Raw genomic sequence first — 17,086 nt, 5'->3', positions numbered from 1 at the left:
TTTCCTCTGGCCAGTTGCAAACCAGGCAAGGATGATGTGCTGCCTCCCCCATGTACCTGGGCCAAGTGGGTGAGAAAGAAAGGACACCCACCAGCTCTCTCCAGTGCGACGGGTAGGGGAGAATAAAGGTTGTGCTAGGAGGGACAGAGACCCCTCCTCATTGGGGGCTGGTAAGCTGGGATGCAGTGGGGCAGAGAGGTTGGGGGGAGGCAGAGATGGGGATCCCTCAGGTCTCCATGGGCACCTCCCCCCCCCAACCCCTTATTGTTTATGTTCTGCTACACACAATAGCTGAAAATGGTCCTGTGACCCAAATCCCACAATCCTTTGCACACAGTTTCACTTCCCAGGTTATGTTCAAATATCCTCAGGGAGGAAGAGTGGACTTGTAGTCCTGGCTTGTGGCGGAGAGGTCTGAGATCTATCCTTGGCTCTGCCGCATGTGCTCTGAGACTTTGGACAAGCCACTCACTCCCTTTAAGACTCAGTTTCCTTATGAGGAAAATACAAGTAATAACCTTCATCACAGGGTGTTGTGCGTCTTAATTCATTAACATTTGTAAAATACTTTGAGGCTAGGGGCAGTAGAAGCAAATGTATTATTTCTTTGGCTTTGATCCAGTTGTGCTGGCATCCCCTGAATTCATTTCACTCTCACTTCTGTGATGGAACAAAACTCTGCATTTCCAAGCGGTGAACGTTGCATGAAACCATTCATGACACCAGTCTGTGTGTACGGGAAGGTTTTGTAAACCTAGCAGAACTTGTCAGTGAATATGATCTGAAGATTCTAATGGCAGTGCTATTAGTGCCTTAGAAAATCTCCCCACAAATTCATACTAAAAGTTGGAACCAGACACTTTTCTTCCAGTGGCTTTTGTTTCTAATATTTTACATGGCTATTTGAGCATCAGTTAACTAGCAGGGCAATGTAATTTCTAGTTACATTACTTTCTGATTAGTTATCAGAGCTTAAAAAGTCGATTTCTGTCTCAGCAACATCCCAGCAAGTGGGAGGCTGTGACCTTTTCTGAGTTGCACCGCAAACTGTTGCTTTAGAGAGAGATCTTCAAACTGAAAAAGGCAGATAAGTTCCTAATTCTAACATTTACAGAGAGCAACTATTTTCCTGGGGCTTTCTCCCTACTTACAGGTTTAGCAGGCAGAACCATAGTCCATTTTGCTCTGCACTTCTAAGGGACATTGCTGATTCTTTACAATGCGCTCTTTATCGCGCGCGCGCGTGTGTGTGTGTGTGAAGGAGATGCTGTTAGCCCCTTAAACAGCCTTATGCTAAACTATACAGTGGATTTGGCTGTGTGCGTAACAATTGAGTGTCGACTTAGCTGAGGAGAGAAAATTAGTTGTCCTACTGGTCCCTTCCCCCACTTTTTGTTGTTGTTGTTATGAACCAGATTCAAACTCATACATTTATGCATTTCACTAAAATGTCAGTACATCATCTAACTGCAGAAGGAAAGAAAACTGTAAGTGGTGAATGATTTGAAATGGAAACAGCATGATGCATACTTAGAAGCCCAATCTGCAAATTAAAGGAGGGAAAAATAGTATGGAGCAGCCAGCAGGGCATTTTGTTCCAATTCCCAGCGCATCCTTTGGTGTGGTGCTTTGGGTTTCGACACATAGGAGGCTGATGTAACTCTTGCTGCATTGAAGGTGTGTGTATGCCAAAACGAATGGGTGCGCTATTGTGAACTCCATTCACACAGGGTATGAATGTTGATGAAGTGATTGTGACTGAGTCAGAAGGGGTGGCCTGCGGATTTAAAAAGAAGCCAAGATTAACTGTCTGAAGTTGACAAGTTTTGGCTTGATTAGTATAGGTTCTAATGCATCTCCTAATCTGGTTCAGTTAGCTTATGTGAAAAATTAATAGGGATGGTGAGTCTGCAAAGCATTTGAGAGAGTTTAAAGAACAAGGAGTACTTGTGGCACCTTAGAGGCTAACACGTTTTGGTTTCACAAAAGGTGTGGCAGAAATCTAGCTGTCTAGAATTAGATAGCCATAACTATAGAGTATTTTTGTATGTTGTTTTTTGTAATAGCCAGTTCTTTGCCGTACATTTTTCCATGTGTGTTTTGCGTATTTTTTCCAATAATCAATTTTATTCCATTCTTTAAGGTGCCTTTTTCTTTAACCCCACTAAATTATGTTCTTCACAAATGTACTATAATGTATCCTTTTCTCCGCTCTCAATATTTCTATGTTAACTTTGTTTTATTACACACCATACCAGTGTCTTCAGTGTTTTACCTTCAGCGCATTCTGGCCCTGATTCAAGGAGGCACTTACGCACTTGCTTAACTTGAACCACACATTTAAATCCTTTTGACTTAAGCATCCCTATTCAGGAAAGCGCATACGCATTTGGTAAACTTCTTTTCCCCAACAAGGATGCTTTTCTGAATCAGGGCCTCTATGCCTTATTCAATTCAGAGGTTAATACATCACTGGCTATGATACAGAACCGTTAGTGCCAAGCAAACCTTACAGAGCTTGCTTCTGAGATGTTTAGATGTTTGGGTGCTTATAAGTGAAGTGTGGCTTTTGAATTAGTCAGAAGTGAACTCATTGTCATAACTAGTTCTCTGAAGTTGTTTCCCACATAGCCTGGAGAAAATTCATCCCACTTGAGTCTAATATTTGTTTGTATTGCATAGGAATAGATTGCTCATTTTCAGCTTCTCTCTTAAAGTCGTATTTTATTTAATTTTTTTATTTATCATTTAGATTGCTTTAGAACCTAAGGAAAGGTTGGAACCCATTGTGCTAGGTGCTGTGCAAACATATAGTACATTCTAGTCCTTACCGCAAAGAGCGTAAAGGTTTTACTCTTTATTTTTTTCCTCTCCACAGAAGGACATGTCATTAAAGCCTCAGGAGCGAAAGGAAAAATGGGAGAGGCATCCAGGAAAGAAACCACGAGAATCTGAAAACTATGTGTCCGCTGAGCCCAGTGAAAATGGCCATAATAACGATGCCGGGAGCTCTGAGAGAGAGACTGAACGAGGCAAAGAGAGGGTGAAGAAGAAACACCCCTTGAAGATATCCAAGCAGGTAGGGGAATTCTTTTGCCTCTGAAGTGACTGTGTCCTAGTATCGCAAAAAGAAAAGGAGTACTTGTGGTACCTTAGAGACTACCAAATTTATTTGAGCATAAGCTTTCGTGAGCTACAGTTCACGTCATCGGATGCAATAAACAAACTATGCATCCGATGAAGTGAGCTGTAGCTCACGAAAGCTTATGCTCAAATAAATTGGTTAGTCTCTAAGGTGCCACAAGTACTCCTTTTCTTTTTGCGAAGACAGACTAACACGGCTGCTACTCTGAAACCTGTCCTAGTATAGGCTGTTGTCTTCTTTCTGCTGGGTGGAAGCTGTTAATGCGTCTGTTTGAAAATCTCCTGGCTAATTGTACTGGGCGCTGTAATGTCTCCTGTGTGGATTCTGGTCAAGTGAGTAGACAGGAGTGGTAGGAAATTCCATTGGTTAAAATGAAAAAACAAGCGCACAGAGAGAGAGGCAATCATCTTAGGAAGGAGCAAACTGCCCTGTAGTTCTGCATCTCCAGGACAGCATGGTAACTCACGCAGTAAGTGATACAAACGCAGTGTACATGTTAGGCTGTGATCCAGTCATCTCCATTGGTGTGATCCAACTGTCATCTCCACTGGTGCCTAGGACTGGGGAATGCAGGGTTGTTAATGCATATCTGGGGCTTAGCAAACGTGACACCAACGTGCACGTCATGAGCCAAGTTCCTCTGCACTCTGTCAAACAGTGAATTAAGACTGAGGGGAGCATTATAGGAGTTAAGAAATGAAAATAGAGACAGAAGAAAGGGTTTGTCCCTTCCTTCCCTTGTCAGTACAGGTCCCTTGTGCATTTGAAACCAGGCAATGCATTAATACACTCTGTAGTGGTGGTCTAGCTGTCGTCGTCACTCTGAATGCCACAAGCATGAGGAACATGGCCTCAAAAGCTGTTGTCTGAACCAGCTTGTGTGTGTGCTTTTATAGCCAGGGAGGTAAAAGGGAAAGGCACAAGGGGTTGGCAAGCCATTTATCACTTACTGCAGCTCAACTGGGAGATTTGTTGGAGGCCTGAAATGGGCATAGCATAGCAGAGTATATCTAAGAGCAAGCACTTGCTAAGTACCTGTTACCTAGCACCAAATGGAAATTAGCAGGTTGACCAACATATTTGTCCTTACCAAGCTAAGAAGTAATTGTGCAGTGGAAAAGTATTTGCAGCTGTACTGCATAGTACTCCAGAGAAAGGAGCTTATTCAAATAAGTAGGACAAGCCTTCCTTTCTATGGGTGGCGATTTTGCATGCGTCTCAGATGACAACAAAAGTTTAGGTTCTGTGGTCATTGTAAGTATTTTTAATTGAATTATAGGTTTATAAGGCCAGAAGGGATCATTATGGTCATGGAATCTGATCTTCCGCATTACGCATGCCATGGAACTTTATCCAGTGATTTCTGCATTGAGCCAAATAACTTGTGGTTGAACTTGAGCCTGTCTTTTAGAAAGACACTGCACCAAATCTTGAGTTAGACTCCAAGGTCATGCCTACACTTACAAGCTTACAGCAGCACAGTTGTATTGGTACAGCTCATGTAGCTGTGTTGTTCTGACGGGACAGAGCTCTCCTGTGTTTACATAATAAAACCAGCTCAACTCGGGGTTGGGTGTGTGTTTTTTCACACCCCTGGGTGACAAGAGTTTTGCCGACATAAATGCTAGTGTAGACATGGCCTTAGTGACAGAGAGTTTACCTTGCAATCTGTTCTGATGGTTAATTACTCTGGCATCTTTTCTGTTTGTGTTTTTGATTTAAAAGATGGATTGCTATTGGGGAGGAGGAAAATACTCACAACAAATGACTTATCTGATAAATCTAGCTTCATTTTTCTGCTTGTGGACATTTTGGTTGCAAATCAATTTCCTCCAGTCAGATTGGCAATGGTTTTGGGTTTTTTGCAGATTTTGAAAACACTCCGAAGTTATCACAAACACTTTGTTTCCAGGATTCATTCAGTATGTGGTATATAAAATTTGAGCTGAGTGACTTATTTATGGTTGCTCAGATTAATCACATAGTATTGTTTTGATTCCCCAGCTGGGTAAGCGTACAGTCATGTCCAGTGCAAATGCTCAACATGTGTGAATTTAAACTTCATTTTCCACAGATACGTGCATTTTACATTTGAAATCTGCTTTCTGTGAATATTTGTGCCATTTTAACACTTTGTTCAGATGTTTGTAGAAAAGGAGTGCAAAAACTGTGTGATTATGGACAAAGCTAGCTCTCTTTTACTGGTCTCTTCAATCTAACCATATTAATGCTGCAGAGATGTTTCTGCTAAACATTCATTTGGGTGGCAGCTTAGAAAATATTCACTTGCGGGTTAAAATTGCATAAACCAGACTGTTCTTTGAGACGTAAGGTAAAATTCTATCAGTTCTTTGCTGTTTAGGTAAATTCACTCATACATGGAATCTACTAGGCATTTATCCAAAATGCTGCAGGGAGCGAGGCTGGTGATTCAGTAGGCATCACTCATCCCTCTGAGTCAGTAATGAACGAATGCCCCAGCACGATGTACTGGAGAATGTACTGCTGGAGTTGCCGTCTTTCAGATGAAATGTAAAACCAAAGTTTCCAACCCTTGTGGTCCCTAAGGCTCTCGTGGCACTTTCCTAGCAACCACAAGGGTAAAAGACCCTTGTGTCCTGGCCAAATTCCAGTTTGAGTAATTACATTCTGCTCCCTGAATTTGTCTAATACTTAATTTCCCTCAGTACATCATGAATAATGAAGACATATCAAAAGTTAACTGCATTTTCTTCTGGCTAACATGATTACCACTGGTATTAAAAAGAACGGGGAGTACTTGTGGCACTAACTTTAGAGACTAACAAATTTATTTGGGCATAAGCTTTCGTGGGCTAAAACCCACTTCATCAGATGCATGCAGTGGAAAATACAGTAGGAAGATATATAAACACAGAGAACATGAAAAAATGGGTGTTGCCATACCAACTATAAGAAGACTAATTGATTAACGTGGGCTACTATCAGCAGGAGAAAAAAAACGTTTGTAGTGATATCAGGGTGGCCCATTTCCTTAAGAAGGTGTGAATAACAGTAGGGGGAAAATTAGCATGGGGAAATAGTTTTTACTTTGTGTAATGACCCATCCACACCCAGTCTTTATTCAAGCCTAATTTAATGGTGTCCAGTTTGCAAATTAATTCCAGTTCTGCCGTTTCTCATTGGAGTCGGTTTTTGAAGGTTTTTTTTGTTGGAGTATTGCGACTTTTAGGTCTGTAATTGAGTGACCAGGGAGGTTGAAGTGTTCTCTGACTGGTTTTTGAACAGTATCATCTCTTATATTTCCCCCCACCCCACCCTCCCCAGATCATTCCTACATCTTTTCTTGGTTCATTTTCTGCATAGTCTCTTCTGCTTCTCTGTAGATAGATGTAACAAGCTTCTGTAGCGGGCAGGGAGGTTACATGGAGAGAGTAAAACAAAACCTGTGATGAATGACCCATTAAACACAATTGGCCTTTTGGAGCAAGTCATGTTCAGAGTTCAGTGTATTCTCAATATGGTGCACACCAGTATTTAAGTCTATAGAGATAATGCTTGTTGCAGATATCATCTGTATTCTTCTTGGTTGTTAATGACTCGATTAGATGAACTATGCTTTGCTCAGGTGTAACAAGTAAAACCATTTCTCCCTTAGCACAAGCTTTTTGAAATTTATATTCAATTATGCTTTTTTTATAACCCTGCTTTCTTTTTTTGCACGATTTTTATAGCCATGACATTCACACCCAGGTCTAATATCCTCCAAGTTCAGGGCTGTTATGTTTCAAGTCCACTCTAGAAATAATGGGCTTGATGTACATTTTTCCCATGTTTTTAGGATGGTTAGGATCTGAGATTCCAGTCTATGCTCATCCCTAATTTGGTAAATTTACTATAACACAAATAAAAACATGCATCAATACAATTAAAGACACTGCTGGTCTGCTTGAACCCTCATGCTCTCTCTCATCCCTTCTCTCTGCTAAGCTATTGAATTGTCATCCTTTCTGTGAAGCCTCCTTTAATAGATCAAATTGGGCATTATAATTATGGCACTCTGCTAATCCTTGTAGAGAGGTGCAAAGTGGTAAGCTGATTTGAGTGCCAGGTTGTCTGGTTTGTTTAGGAAATTAGATTAATACGTCACTCTTTTTTCAGCAAAGAAAATGTCCGAATTCCTATTTATCTCTGATTATTTTGTTCTTTTCACTTTGGGATATGAAGAAAAGGGGGCTGGTAGAGATAATCTACCTTTTCCAGACCACAGCTCCAACCATGTGTGAAGTGGTTTAAAAGTTTTACATCCTGCAGTAACCATATAGAGAGAATGCAGGGCATTGTGGGCATTTTGTATGACATAGGGATAATTAACCAAAGATTTACATGGCTGAGGGTTTGTTCTATTCTGCTCTGTCGCCTTCCTCCCCCCCCCCGACTTTTTTTGCTACTGCATTCATAGCAGGGATGATGCATCACCATGTTGGTTTAAGACAGCTGTGTCAGAACTTTTGCTCTCTGAATGGTGATGATGAAGATCTGGGATATCTAAAGAAATGAGGGATTGTCCAAAAATACAACAAACTTTGAATGGGGCTAGAACCCTCACACAGCAGCACCTTCTTCCCCAAAAGCTGGATAGAGACAGTCCCACCCACAAAAAAGACAACTTGTTTCTATTTCCTTTTCCTCCCAGCCTCTCCTCTCTCTCAAACCATCTGTATCCCTGTTCATGGGTTTGGGGAAGTGCTCTGCACTACAACCAAAGACGCTGGAAATTAATAAAATCTGTTAAGCCATCTAGCCCATCCCTCTGCAAGGGCTGGTGCATCCCCTACACTATATTTTTAAATGAGATTTGATGAAGTATGAGGAACGTGGTCACCGTTGCTGCTGTTACTACAGAGAATTCTTTCCTGGGTATCTGGCTGGTGAGTCTTGCCCATATGCTCAGGGTTCAGCTGATCGCCATATTTGGGGTCGGGAAGGAATTTTCCTTCAGGGCAGATTGGAAGAGGCCCTGGGGGTTTTTTGTTTTCCTCTGTAGCATGGGGCATGGGTCACTTGCTGGAGGATTCTCTGCACCTTGAAGTCTTTAAACCATGATTTGAAGACTTCAATAGCTCAGACATAGTGAGAGGTTTATCGCAAGAGTGGGTGGGTGAGATTCTGTGGCCTGCGTTGTGCAGGAGGTCGGACTAGATGATCATGATGGTCCCTTCTGACCTTAATATCTATGAATCTATGAATCTTGAGAGGCTGTTCCATAACCCAAGAGAAGAGAGATCTTCTAAGAAAGATTCCTGATATTCCTGAAAACGGTCCATCTTTATTTTGTGTTTTGTTAGTGTAGGTGATAACCCCTTGCACTGCCCTAAAAGACTTTTATTCTATCATCTCCTTAGCTGTCCCTTAATCAAACTGTGTATATGTCTCTCTTTTCCTTCTAAATCCATCTGTCCACCCCTCTGACCATTTTTGCTGCTTTCTTTTTCTGCTGAAATCCTTCCATCTTGCTAGTCTCTGTCTGGAAATGAGGTGCCCAGAAATGAGTGCAGTTAACGTAGCTGCTGTTGCACCAAGCATCGTGACCCGGTGGCACTCTGTATGCAGCCCAGAGTTGTGCTGGTCTTTTGTGCTACTGCGTCATGCTGCCAAAAACAAGTGAATAGAAAAGAGTTGGTGCTGCTAAAAGTGAGCTAGCCACAAGCGCTGAGGCCAGGCAAGTCAGAAGTAGCGTATTGTGTTGAACATGTTTGTTTATATGCTTCTGTAGTGACAATGGGATACTTAACAGCAAGCAGCCATTCAGCATGGAGATTACCATTTTTCACCTCTTCCTTCTCTTTCACTCTCACCATTGAAAGGTCCCAAGGTGAGAAGGCGTCACAAGAGGCTGAGTAGAGAAAAAGAGGTGCCATTAACATCTTTGATGTGGGTGTAGTGCACGGCTTATGAGTGGTGCTGGGTTGGGACCATTTAGAAAGCTGAAATCCCCATTGTCCACGGACGAGATGCAGTGTGGCATGTGAGAGTTCAGAGCCACCAGTGGGACTTAACCCTGTCTTTTGGGGACCTGCAGGGGAAAGGAGTTAGTTTCCATGTCCTAGTCGATGTGCAATGAGATCGCAGAACTAGTATGATGATTACAGGTTTCAGAGTAGCAGTCGTGTTAGTCTGTATCCGCAAAAAGAACAGGAGGACTTGTGGCACCTTAGAGACTAACAAATTTATTAGAGCATAAGCTTTCATGGGCTACCACCCACTTCATCGGATGCATAGCATGGAACATATAGTAAGAAAAAAATATATATATATATAAACACACAGAGAGAGAGAGAAGGTGGAAGTTGCCATACAAACTGAAAGAGGCTAATTAATTAACGTGAGCTATTATCAGCAGGAGAAAAAAATTTTTGTAGTGATGATCAAGATGGCCCATTTAGACAGTTGACAAGAAGGTGTGAGGATACTTAACATGGGGAAATAGATTCAATGTGTGTAATGACCCCAGCCACTCCCAGTCTCTTTTCAAACCCAAGGTAATGGTATCTAGTTTGTATATTAATTCAAGCTCAGCAGTTTCTCCTTGGAGTCTGATAATTAATGCGGGTTGTCATAGGGGCTCTTGCTGGGTTGGAATCTCCAAATGAGTTTCACATGTATTTTTGTTTACTTGCTTGTTTAAATTACTTACAGCAGGGGTGGCCAATCTGTGGCTCCAGAGCCACATGTGGCTCTTCAGAAATTAATATGCGGCTCCTTGTATAGGCACCAACTTTCCAGTGTGCTGGGGGGGGGAGCTCACTGCTCAACCCCTGGCTCTGCCACGGGCCCTGCCCCCCACTCCATCCCTTCCTGCCTCCTCCCCTGAGCCTGCCCTGCCCTCGCTCCTCCCCCACAGAGCCTCCTGCACCCCACAAAACAGCTGATCAGGAGGGAGGGAGGGAGAGGCGCTGACTGGCAGAGCTGCCGGTGGGTGGGAGGCGCCGGGAGTGGGGGGAGCTTATGGGGGGGGCTGCTGATGTATTGATGAAGTGAGCTGTAGCTCATGAAAGCTTATGCTCAAATAAATTGGTTAATCTCTAAGGTGCCACTAGTACTCCTTTTCTTTTTGCGAATACAGACTAACGCGGCTGCTACTCTGAAACCTGATGTTTTACTGTGGCTCTTTGGTAATGTACATGGGTAAATTCTGGCTTCTTCTGAGGCTCAGGTTGGCCACCCCTGACTTACTGGCTTTTTGTAGTGCTCATCACCTTAGTATCCCGTGCACATTAATTAATAGGCCACTAAATAGCCATGAGACAGTAGCCACTTCTAGTCACAACTGACTTGGCATAGATTTGAACAGAACACCTAGAGGTGAAAGACTCTCTGTATCCCCACCAGGCCTCTGACATGATACGTGCAAACAGATCAAATGGTCAGATAAAAATTGTGTTGACAATATGCTTTGTGCTCAGACTTTATTCCCTACCCCTTTTTGTATTGTTGGTAAAAATTAAGAATTTAATTAACAACCCATACAGCACAGAATGTTGGTGTGTTTTATTTTGTTTTTTCTTCATTTCACTGCATTTGAACAGAGAAATTAGACAGATCAGTTTCTTGGTGGTTTCACCTTTTTCTTTAGCAGATTCTGGCATTTGTTTTCACAGAACATTTAAAAACAAAACAAATGAAAAACTGTTCTGGTAGCCTCTTTTAATCAAACATTTCTGTTTGTATTATTAGAGCTTCTAAAATCAGGTCCACTTTTTGGTCTTTTTTTGGTTGTAAGTATATAAATCTAAATTTTGGGCTTAAAGCTAGTTGGCAGCAAATCTTTTAATATGCATATGTGATTACTTTGAGTTACACCATTAATTGGATACTTATTAGCAAAAGAAAGATTTTACACTTTGGTTAAGATGCCTGGAAATATCCAGGGTTGTTGACTGAGTTTGCAACCTTGATTCCCTTAAGCTTGTGCCAAGCAGACGAAAAAGCACTTAGGGATTGATTCTGTAAGGTGCTGAGTACTCTGACCCCAGTGCAGCAAAAGACTGACCATGTTTGCGCTTAAGCATGTGAACAGTCCCATTGGCTTCAAAGCCCTTAATGAGGATACAGAGCAGGGGACCCTGTCACAAGGGGATTTTCATTGGTGGTCCTTAGTTCAGGCTGAGAGCTGCTACACTATGAAGACACAGATGGTCTTCCCTTATTCTTTCATAGTAATCTGTGAATACGGAGAGTTCACAGCTGCCTGCGGAACCACTGGGGAGGCCCAGCACAAAGTACTAAAATGGGCAATACAGTATTTAGTCATTAGGTTTGCTAATCCAAGGCCTAAAATCAGCCTCATTTCAATCAATAGCAGTCTGTTTGCACTGTTAGGAACTAATTCAAAAGTCTGCTTTAAGTCCTGGTTATGCACTTCGTATTCTGTTTTCTGCATCGAAGTGTAGGGAAACAATGGGCATAGCACAGGAGTGGCAGCAGTTTAAAAAAAAAATCCATTGTAAATAAATACTGTGTGTTTATTTTCCAACTCAAATCTGGCTAATATAAAGATGTGCTGTTACTTTAAAAGAATTTACCCAGTGGTTTTAAAGATTCTTGAAGTAGGTGTGGAGGATAACCCTACTGTACATTAGAAAGAGAGAACTAGATGGTAAGGCTTTGCTTGTCTGATATACCTCTAAGTGCATTACAAACCATAAGCAATTCAGGTTTCTAATATCACCGTAAAGTACACAGTGGACAACTTTATCTGTCGCTGAGATGGAGCCACCTCTTCTGTGGAATGCAGGAACTGTTTTAACAGATTTCTGTTACACTACACATCAGGGCAAATGGGGGGGTGAGGTGTGGTGAGGAGAAGCCATATCCACTGGAAACTAATTTAAGGAGGCACAGTGTGGTTATGTGAATTGGCATGTAGCCAGGACACTCAGGTTAGAATATATTCAAAATGTGGAATGTTTCCAATTAAAATTGGAAGCTCAAATCAAAAGGAGTTTTGAGTTACCTGTTGTTCAAGAGGGTTTCTTCTGCGAAGTGAGGTCCTGTGTGTCTCTCCAGATCCAGTCCAATTTTAAACCACCACCGACTCCTCCCCTGGGCCCTGCGTTGCATCTGGCATGATGTACACCGAGAGGAAGGATTACCTTGCAATAGAGAAATAGAACTGAGGATCAGGAGACTTGGGTTCCATTCCCAGGTTTGCTGTGGATCCTGAGCTCCACTCTGCTCTCAAGATGTCACCATTGACTTCAGTGGGTTCTGGATTAAGCAGTTAGACTGTGCCTGCAATGCTGGATTCCCCTCCTGCCCCTGCTCAAAAACTCCCACCATTGCTCCCACCAGTTCAACTCTATCAGCAGCATCAGCATTAGCACTGGCATAGAGAAGGTTCCAGAATGGGTGACCAGATGTCCCGAATTTATAGGGACAGTCCCGATTTTGGGGACTTTTTCTTATATAGGCACCTATTACCCCCTGCCCCATGTCCCGATTTGTTACACTTTCTCTCTGGTCACCCTGGTTCTGGCATTTTAACATGTGTGAAGGAAACCCCGGGAGTTAAGATGCCAGCAGCCACCAACACCTTGTCTATTTTAGTGCTCCCAGTGTTACCTGGGGTGGAGCTCAACCAATGGTGGCAACTTTTAAAAAAATTATTCCTAGCGTAGGCAAGGTCTTAATCACTGTTTCCTCATACGTAAAATAAAAAGGACTTACATACAGCAGTGGTGAGTGTAACGACCTAAAGGGAAAGTACCCAGGCATTGGTGAGCTGAACACTTGGGAGAAAAGATATAATAGATTCACCATTCCTCTCCCAACATGCCTTCCTCAGAACATCAGCAGAGACCACAGATCGGTCATAACAGGTTAAACAGAGCCTCAGTCTTGGAGCAGAATATGTAGTTGTTTGCTAAGTAGATGTGAATGGATCTCATTACAATGGCTTATTTGAAATTAAGAGATATAAAGGAAATTTCATCGCTAACAACTTTTATGGCATCAGACTCTATAAAAAGGTGGTTGGTGGTCATTGCTTACATTGTGATAAAAGAAGAGCTAAATGGTTTGTAATTTAGAGAAGTGGATTTAATTACATGAAGTAATTTACAGAAAGCTATAACTGCTTGTATCTGTCTCTCTCGTATTTAATTGGCTAGTGCAATGCAAAAGTACTTTTACTTTTTTTTTTCTCTTCAAAATCTTTTTTTTTATTTGTATTTGCTTTGGGAGTGGGGGAAGGCAGAGGTCAGAAGTAGCACTTTGAAATGAAAGGAAGGGAAAAGCGGCCATTACATCTGTGTTGTTCTCTTCCATCTCTTCCCGTTCAATACTAGGCATGCTTCCTTAATGCAAAAGGACAACCATGATTCCACCAGCTCCAGTGACACTGCATGCTGCCAGCTGGTCCATGAACTATGCAGAATCACCAGCCAAAGCTCTTGCAGAGTGGACGTGCTGCAGACAGCAGGTGCTATTGCAACCTGGAAGCTGCAGGAGTAAACCTGCAGTGGCTGCATGGTTGGCAAAAAGAAAAGGAGTACTTGTGGCACCTTAAAGACTAACAAATTTATTTGAGTGTAAGCTCAATGCATGGTTGGTTGCACCCTTGTTCTGACTTGGCAGGGAGGAAGATCCTAGTGCAGATGTGCACCTTCATTCGCTGGCCCTCATCCTCTTTTAGGTAGCTCTTTTATGTACCAGGGTTGAAATTCCTTAGGGATAATTGTAACCGCTCTGTTCTTATACCTTCTTGGGCTTTGCACATAATACCTTCAGGAAAAAACAAAGCCTGAGAACAGTAATGGATCAAATGTGGCTTTTTAATTCGTGAGTAGCCTTAATTCAGGCTGACCTCAGGTTCTTTTGTCTGCAAAACAAACATAATCAACACCAACAGGGCAATATAGTCTGTCTAGGTTTTTATACCATGCTGTTCACTGGGATGACTGATTCATCCATCCTGTTCTAATCTGCACTCCGGAAACAAACAAAAGAGATACAGCCCTAGATGGGTCACTGCTGAGAGAGAATTAAATATATTTTTCTAAAGCACTGTGAGTTATTTCAAACAGGCAGAACAAGCTGTGCTTATTTGTTGCTAACCAGTGATCCCAATGTCCACAAAACGGTGAAGGTTTTACATGTCTGAATCAGTGCATCACGAGCTAGGGCAGAAGCGATGGTGGTTGCCAGTTCTTGGGTAAAGCCTTTTAATGATGTTTGTCCAATTCAGTTGGGTTTTCTTGTGGAAGCATATCAAAGAAGATGCTGTTTTCCATCGTGCAGTGTCACTGTCCTCACAAAGTGCAGCCTCAGGCTGTCTTGCAAACACCCCCTCCCTGTCTCTCTCTCTTTCTCTCTCTGCATTGATTCCTCCGGGAGCTGATTTTCATACTGCAAACTGATGGATGGTTTACATGAACTGTTGAGAATATGCACAGCTTGAATAAGCATGGCTTTGATTTGAAGACATCTCTTAGGTAAAATAAGCACTCCTTGCTCTGTGGTCCATCAAGCCAGGTTACTTGTAGTTGTAGGGGTGATGCCTGAGGGCTATTTATTTGGCTTAGCCAGCATTTGAAGCCCTTGGTATTTCTTCTGCAGTTTTATCTAATAGAGGGAAGTTTAAAAAACTAAAATAAAATCATCAGGGAGTTTGAAAGCCTTTAAGCTATTCCAAACTTGCTGATGGATGGACTCCTGGGGGATAGTCATATGTGTACATATTTGTAACTGAGAGATGAAATATGCCCAAAGAAATGATCACTTGAATGCGGCCTCTTTGCTTTTAAAATTCTAAATGGATTTTCAGACTCTTTTTTTTTAACAGGTTAGACTTTGGAATTAATTTGTTCATAAAAATAAATCCCACCAAGAAGCATATTTCAAGTGTTAAGTGCCAGGAATGAGTCATATAAACCCCACTGTTAATGGGAGTTGGCCTGCTTCATTCTTCAGTCCCCCTGTTGAAAAATGACCTCCCAAGAGTTGCCTTATGTGCATAGGTGTAACATCAACAGACCCTGGTTGTCGGTGGGTGTGATCGAACCTGGGACCTTTGGAGCTTAATGCATGAGCTAAAAGCCAACTAACTGCCTGTTAGCTAAGGCTGTAGAGCAGACTCATTTTAACTCTCTCTCTAAGTGGTCTCGATACCACTAGATAGGACAGAACACTACACCCAGAGGTTTGTGGGTTACACAGGCTTTTAGTAGCATCATCTTTTTCCATTGTTTCTCTCTGATTAGAGGTGGTTCAGATAACACAGCAGAGTGTCAATGTTAGCTGCTTGGTGCTGAGTCCAGAATTGTATTAGCACCCAAAGTCGGAGCTTCAGAAATCAGGCAGCTAAAGGTTAGTTAGCAAATCCTGCTACTTGAACCCTCCTCTCAGGCTCCACTTTCTCCATGGTGGCAGTTCAGTAGTTTGAGTCCAGAAGAGGGGAATGAGTGACAGAGGAGCTCCATCCTTCATCCGCTGTACAGCCTGTATGGCAGCGGCATATTAATGCCTAGGCCGACAAATTTGCAGGGGCGGCAAATTTATAATCGCAGCCAGAGGCTGCTTCCCCTGGTGCCGGTTCGCGCCCTCCGCCCCTGGCCACGCCCCAACTCCACCCCTTCCCCACCCCCTCCCTGCCCCTATTGGTCCCCTTCCCCAAATCCCCGGCCCCGTCTCCTCTCCTGAGCGCACCGTGTTCCCCCCCCCCTTTGCGAAGCTGTTTCGCGCACAAGCACTGGCAGGGAGCGGGGAGAAGCAGGACCCAGCGGTGCGCTCAGGGGAGGAGGTGGAGGCGGAGCGGAGGTGAGCTAGGGCGGGAGGAGGGAGGGCGATTATTTCTGGGCCTATGGGCAGCAAAATCATTAATCCGCCACTGCTGTGTGGGAGAATGCTGAAGGATAACATGAGTTCCATTTAGATTTTTCTAATCTTTCCTCTTCTGACCCCTTCCTGACCCTTGGACAATGAGCAGCAAGTAGAAGATAAATTGCCTGTAGGAGCAAACCTCACCTACCAAACTCTGTGGCGTGACGTAAATCAAGGAATCTAAGGATGGAGTAATGCTAACCTTCTGAATGCTATATACAGTCTGAAGCGTTGGAATCCTGTAATGAATTCCTCTGATTCCTCTACACTGCAGGTCGTATTGCAGCTGTCTAAGAGGGGGGGATGGAGCCCATAACATTATATTTCTATAGATTCTAGTAATTTGCATGTTGTAATTTGTCATGACATTTGTTAGCTGTGTTGTCAGTCGCGTGTCTGGAGCTGAAATTGCTGTTGGGACATCAAGCTGAGATAGTTCAGCTCATATCAGATAGGTGTACTCCTGTGGAGGGAAAGACAGTGACTTATTGTTTTAAAACACAATGTGTTGGGGTTTTTTCTCATTTATACGGAGCAGTTTCTATTCATAAATGGTTTTTCATGGTGCTGACAGAATAATACCAAGGGAATCCCAGTCTGGTTACAGGCATCCCATGTCTTTGTGACTGACTTTATTTATTTTGTTACTTTAGGTTTGTAGCTGATGTTTTATTTTTCTTTCCAGTACATGAGGACAAAAGTAAAAACCATTCTGGCCTTGCTTACCACATAGCACCTAAGAATAAACCTTAAACACCATCTTTTGCTATGGGAGGGAATAGGAAGTAGATTCACATAAGCACTAACCTGCTCTTAAAAACAAAATCACCAATGTTTTTCCCCCAACCAATCAGTGGTTGACAATATGGTCCCTGGCACTGGTCAGAGGGATGGGATGGCATAAAGACTGCCTGCCATTTTGTCGTTCCCCACCCTCCTCCTCCCGCCCTTTCTCCTCTCTTGCTTTCCTTGTGGCTCAAGTTTATAATTGAGTGTTTGACAAAAAAGTGTTTACACACGGTGTTTCTGGTGCGTGACTGCCTAGCTGAGGGGAATAACAATTTGGGTCTGAACTTCAGC

General features: G+C 42.7%; 1 protein-coding gene across 8 annotated transcripts in view; it reads left to right on the top strand.

Annotated features, from left to right (window-relative positions):
• FBRSL1 (fibrosin like 1) overlaps positions 1-17,086 on the top strand; it is a 740,278-nt gene that overhangs the window by 210,320 nt on the left and 512,872 nt on the right. For all 8 annotated transcript variants that reach the window (XM_077834760.1, XM_077834758.1, XM_077834761.1 and 5 more), the window contains exon 2: positions 2,879-3,079. In XM_077834760.1, coding sequence (XP_077690886.1) covers positions 2,879-3,079 — 201 coding nt within the window. The remainder of the gene's footprint in view (positions 1-2,878; positions 3,080-17,086) is intronic.

The sequence above is a fragment of the Eretmochelys imbricata genome, chromosome 15, assembly GCF_965152235.1.
Source record: "Eretmochelys imbricata isolate rEreImb1 chromosome 15, rEreImb1.hap1, whole genome shotgun sequence".
Lineage (NCBI taxonomy): Eukaryota > Metazoa > Chordata > Testudines > Cheloniidae > Eretmochelys > Eretmochelys imbricata.
The sequence above is the reverse complement of the archived record's forward strand: the minus strand, read 5'-3'. Positions and strand labels throughout refer to the sequence as shown.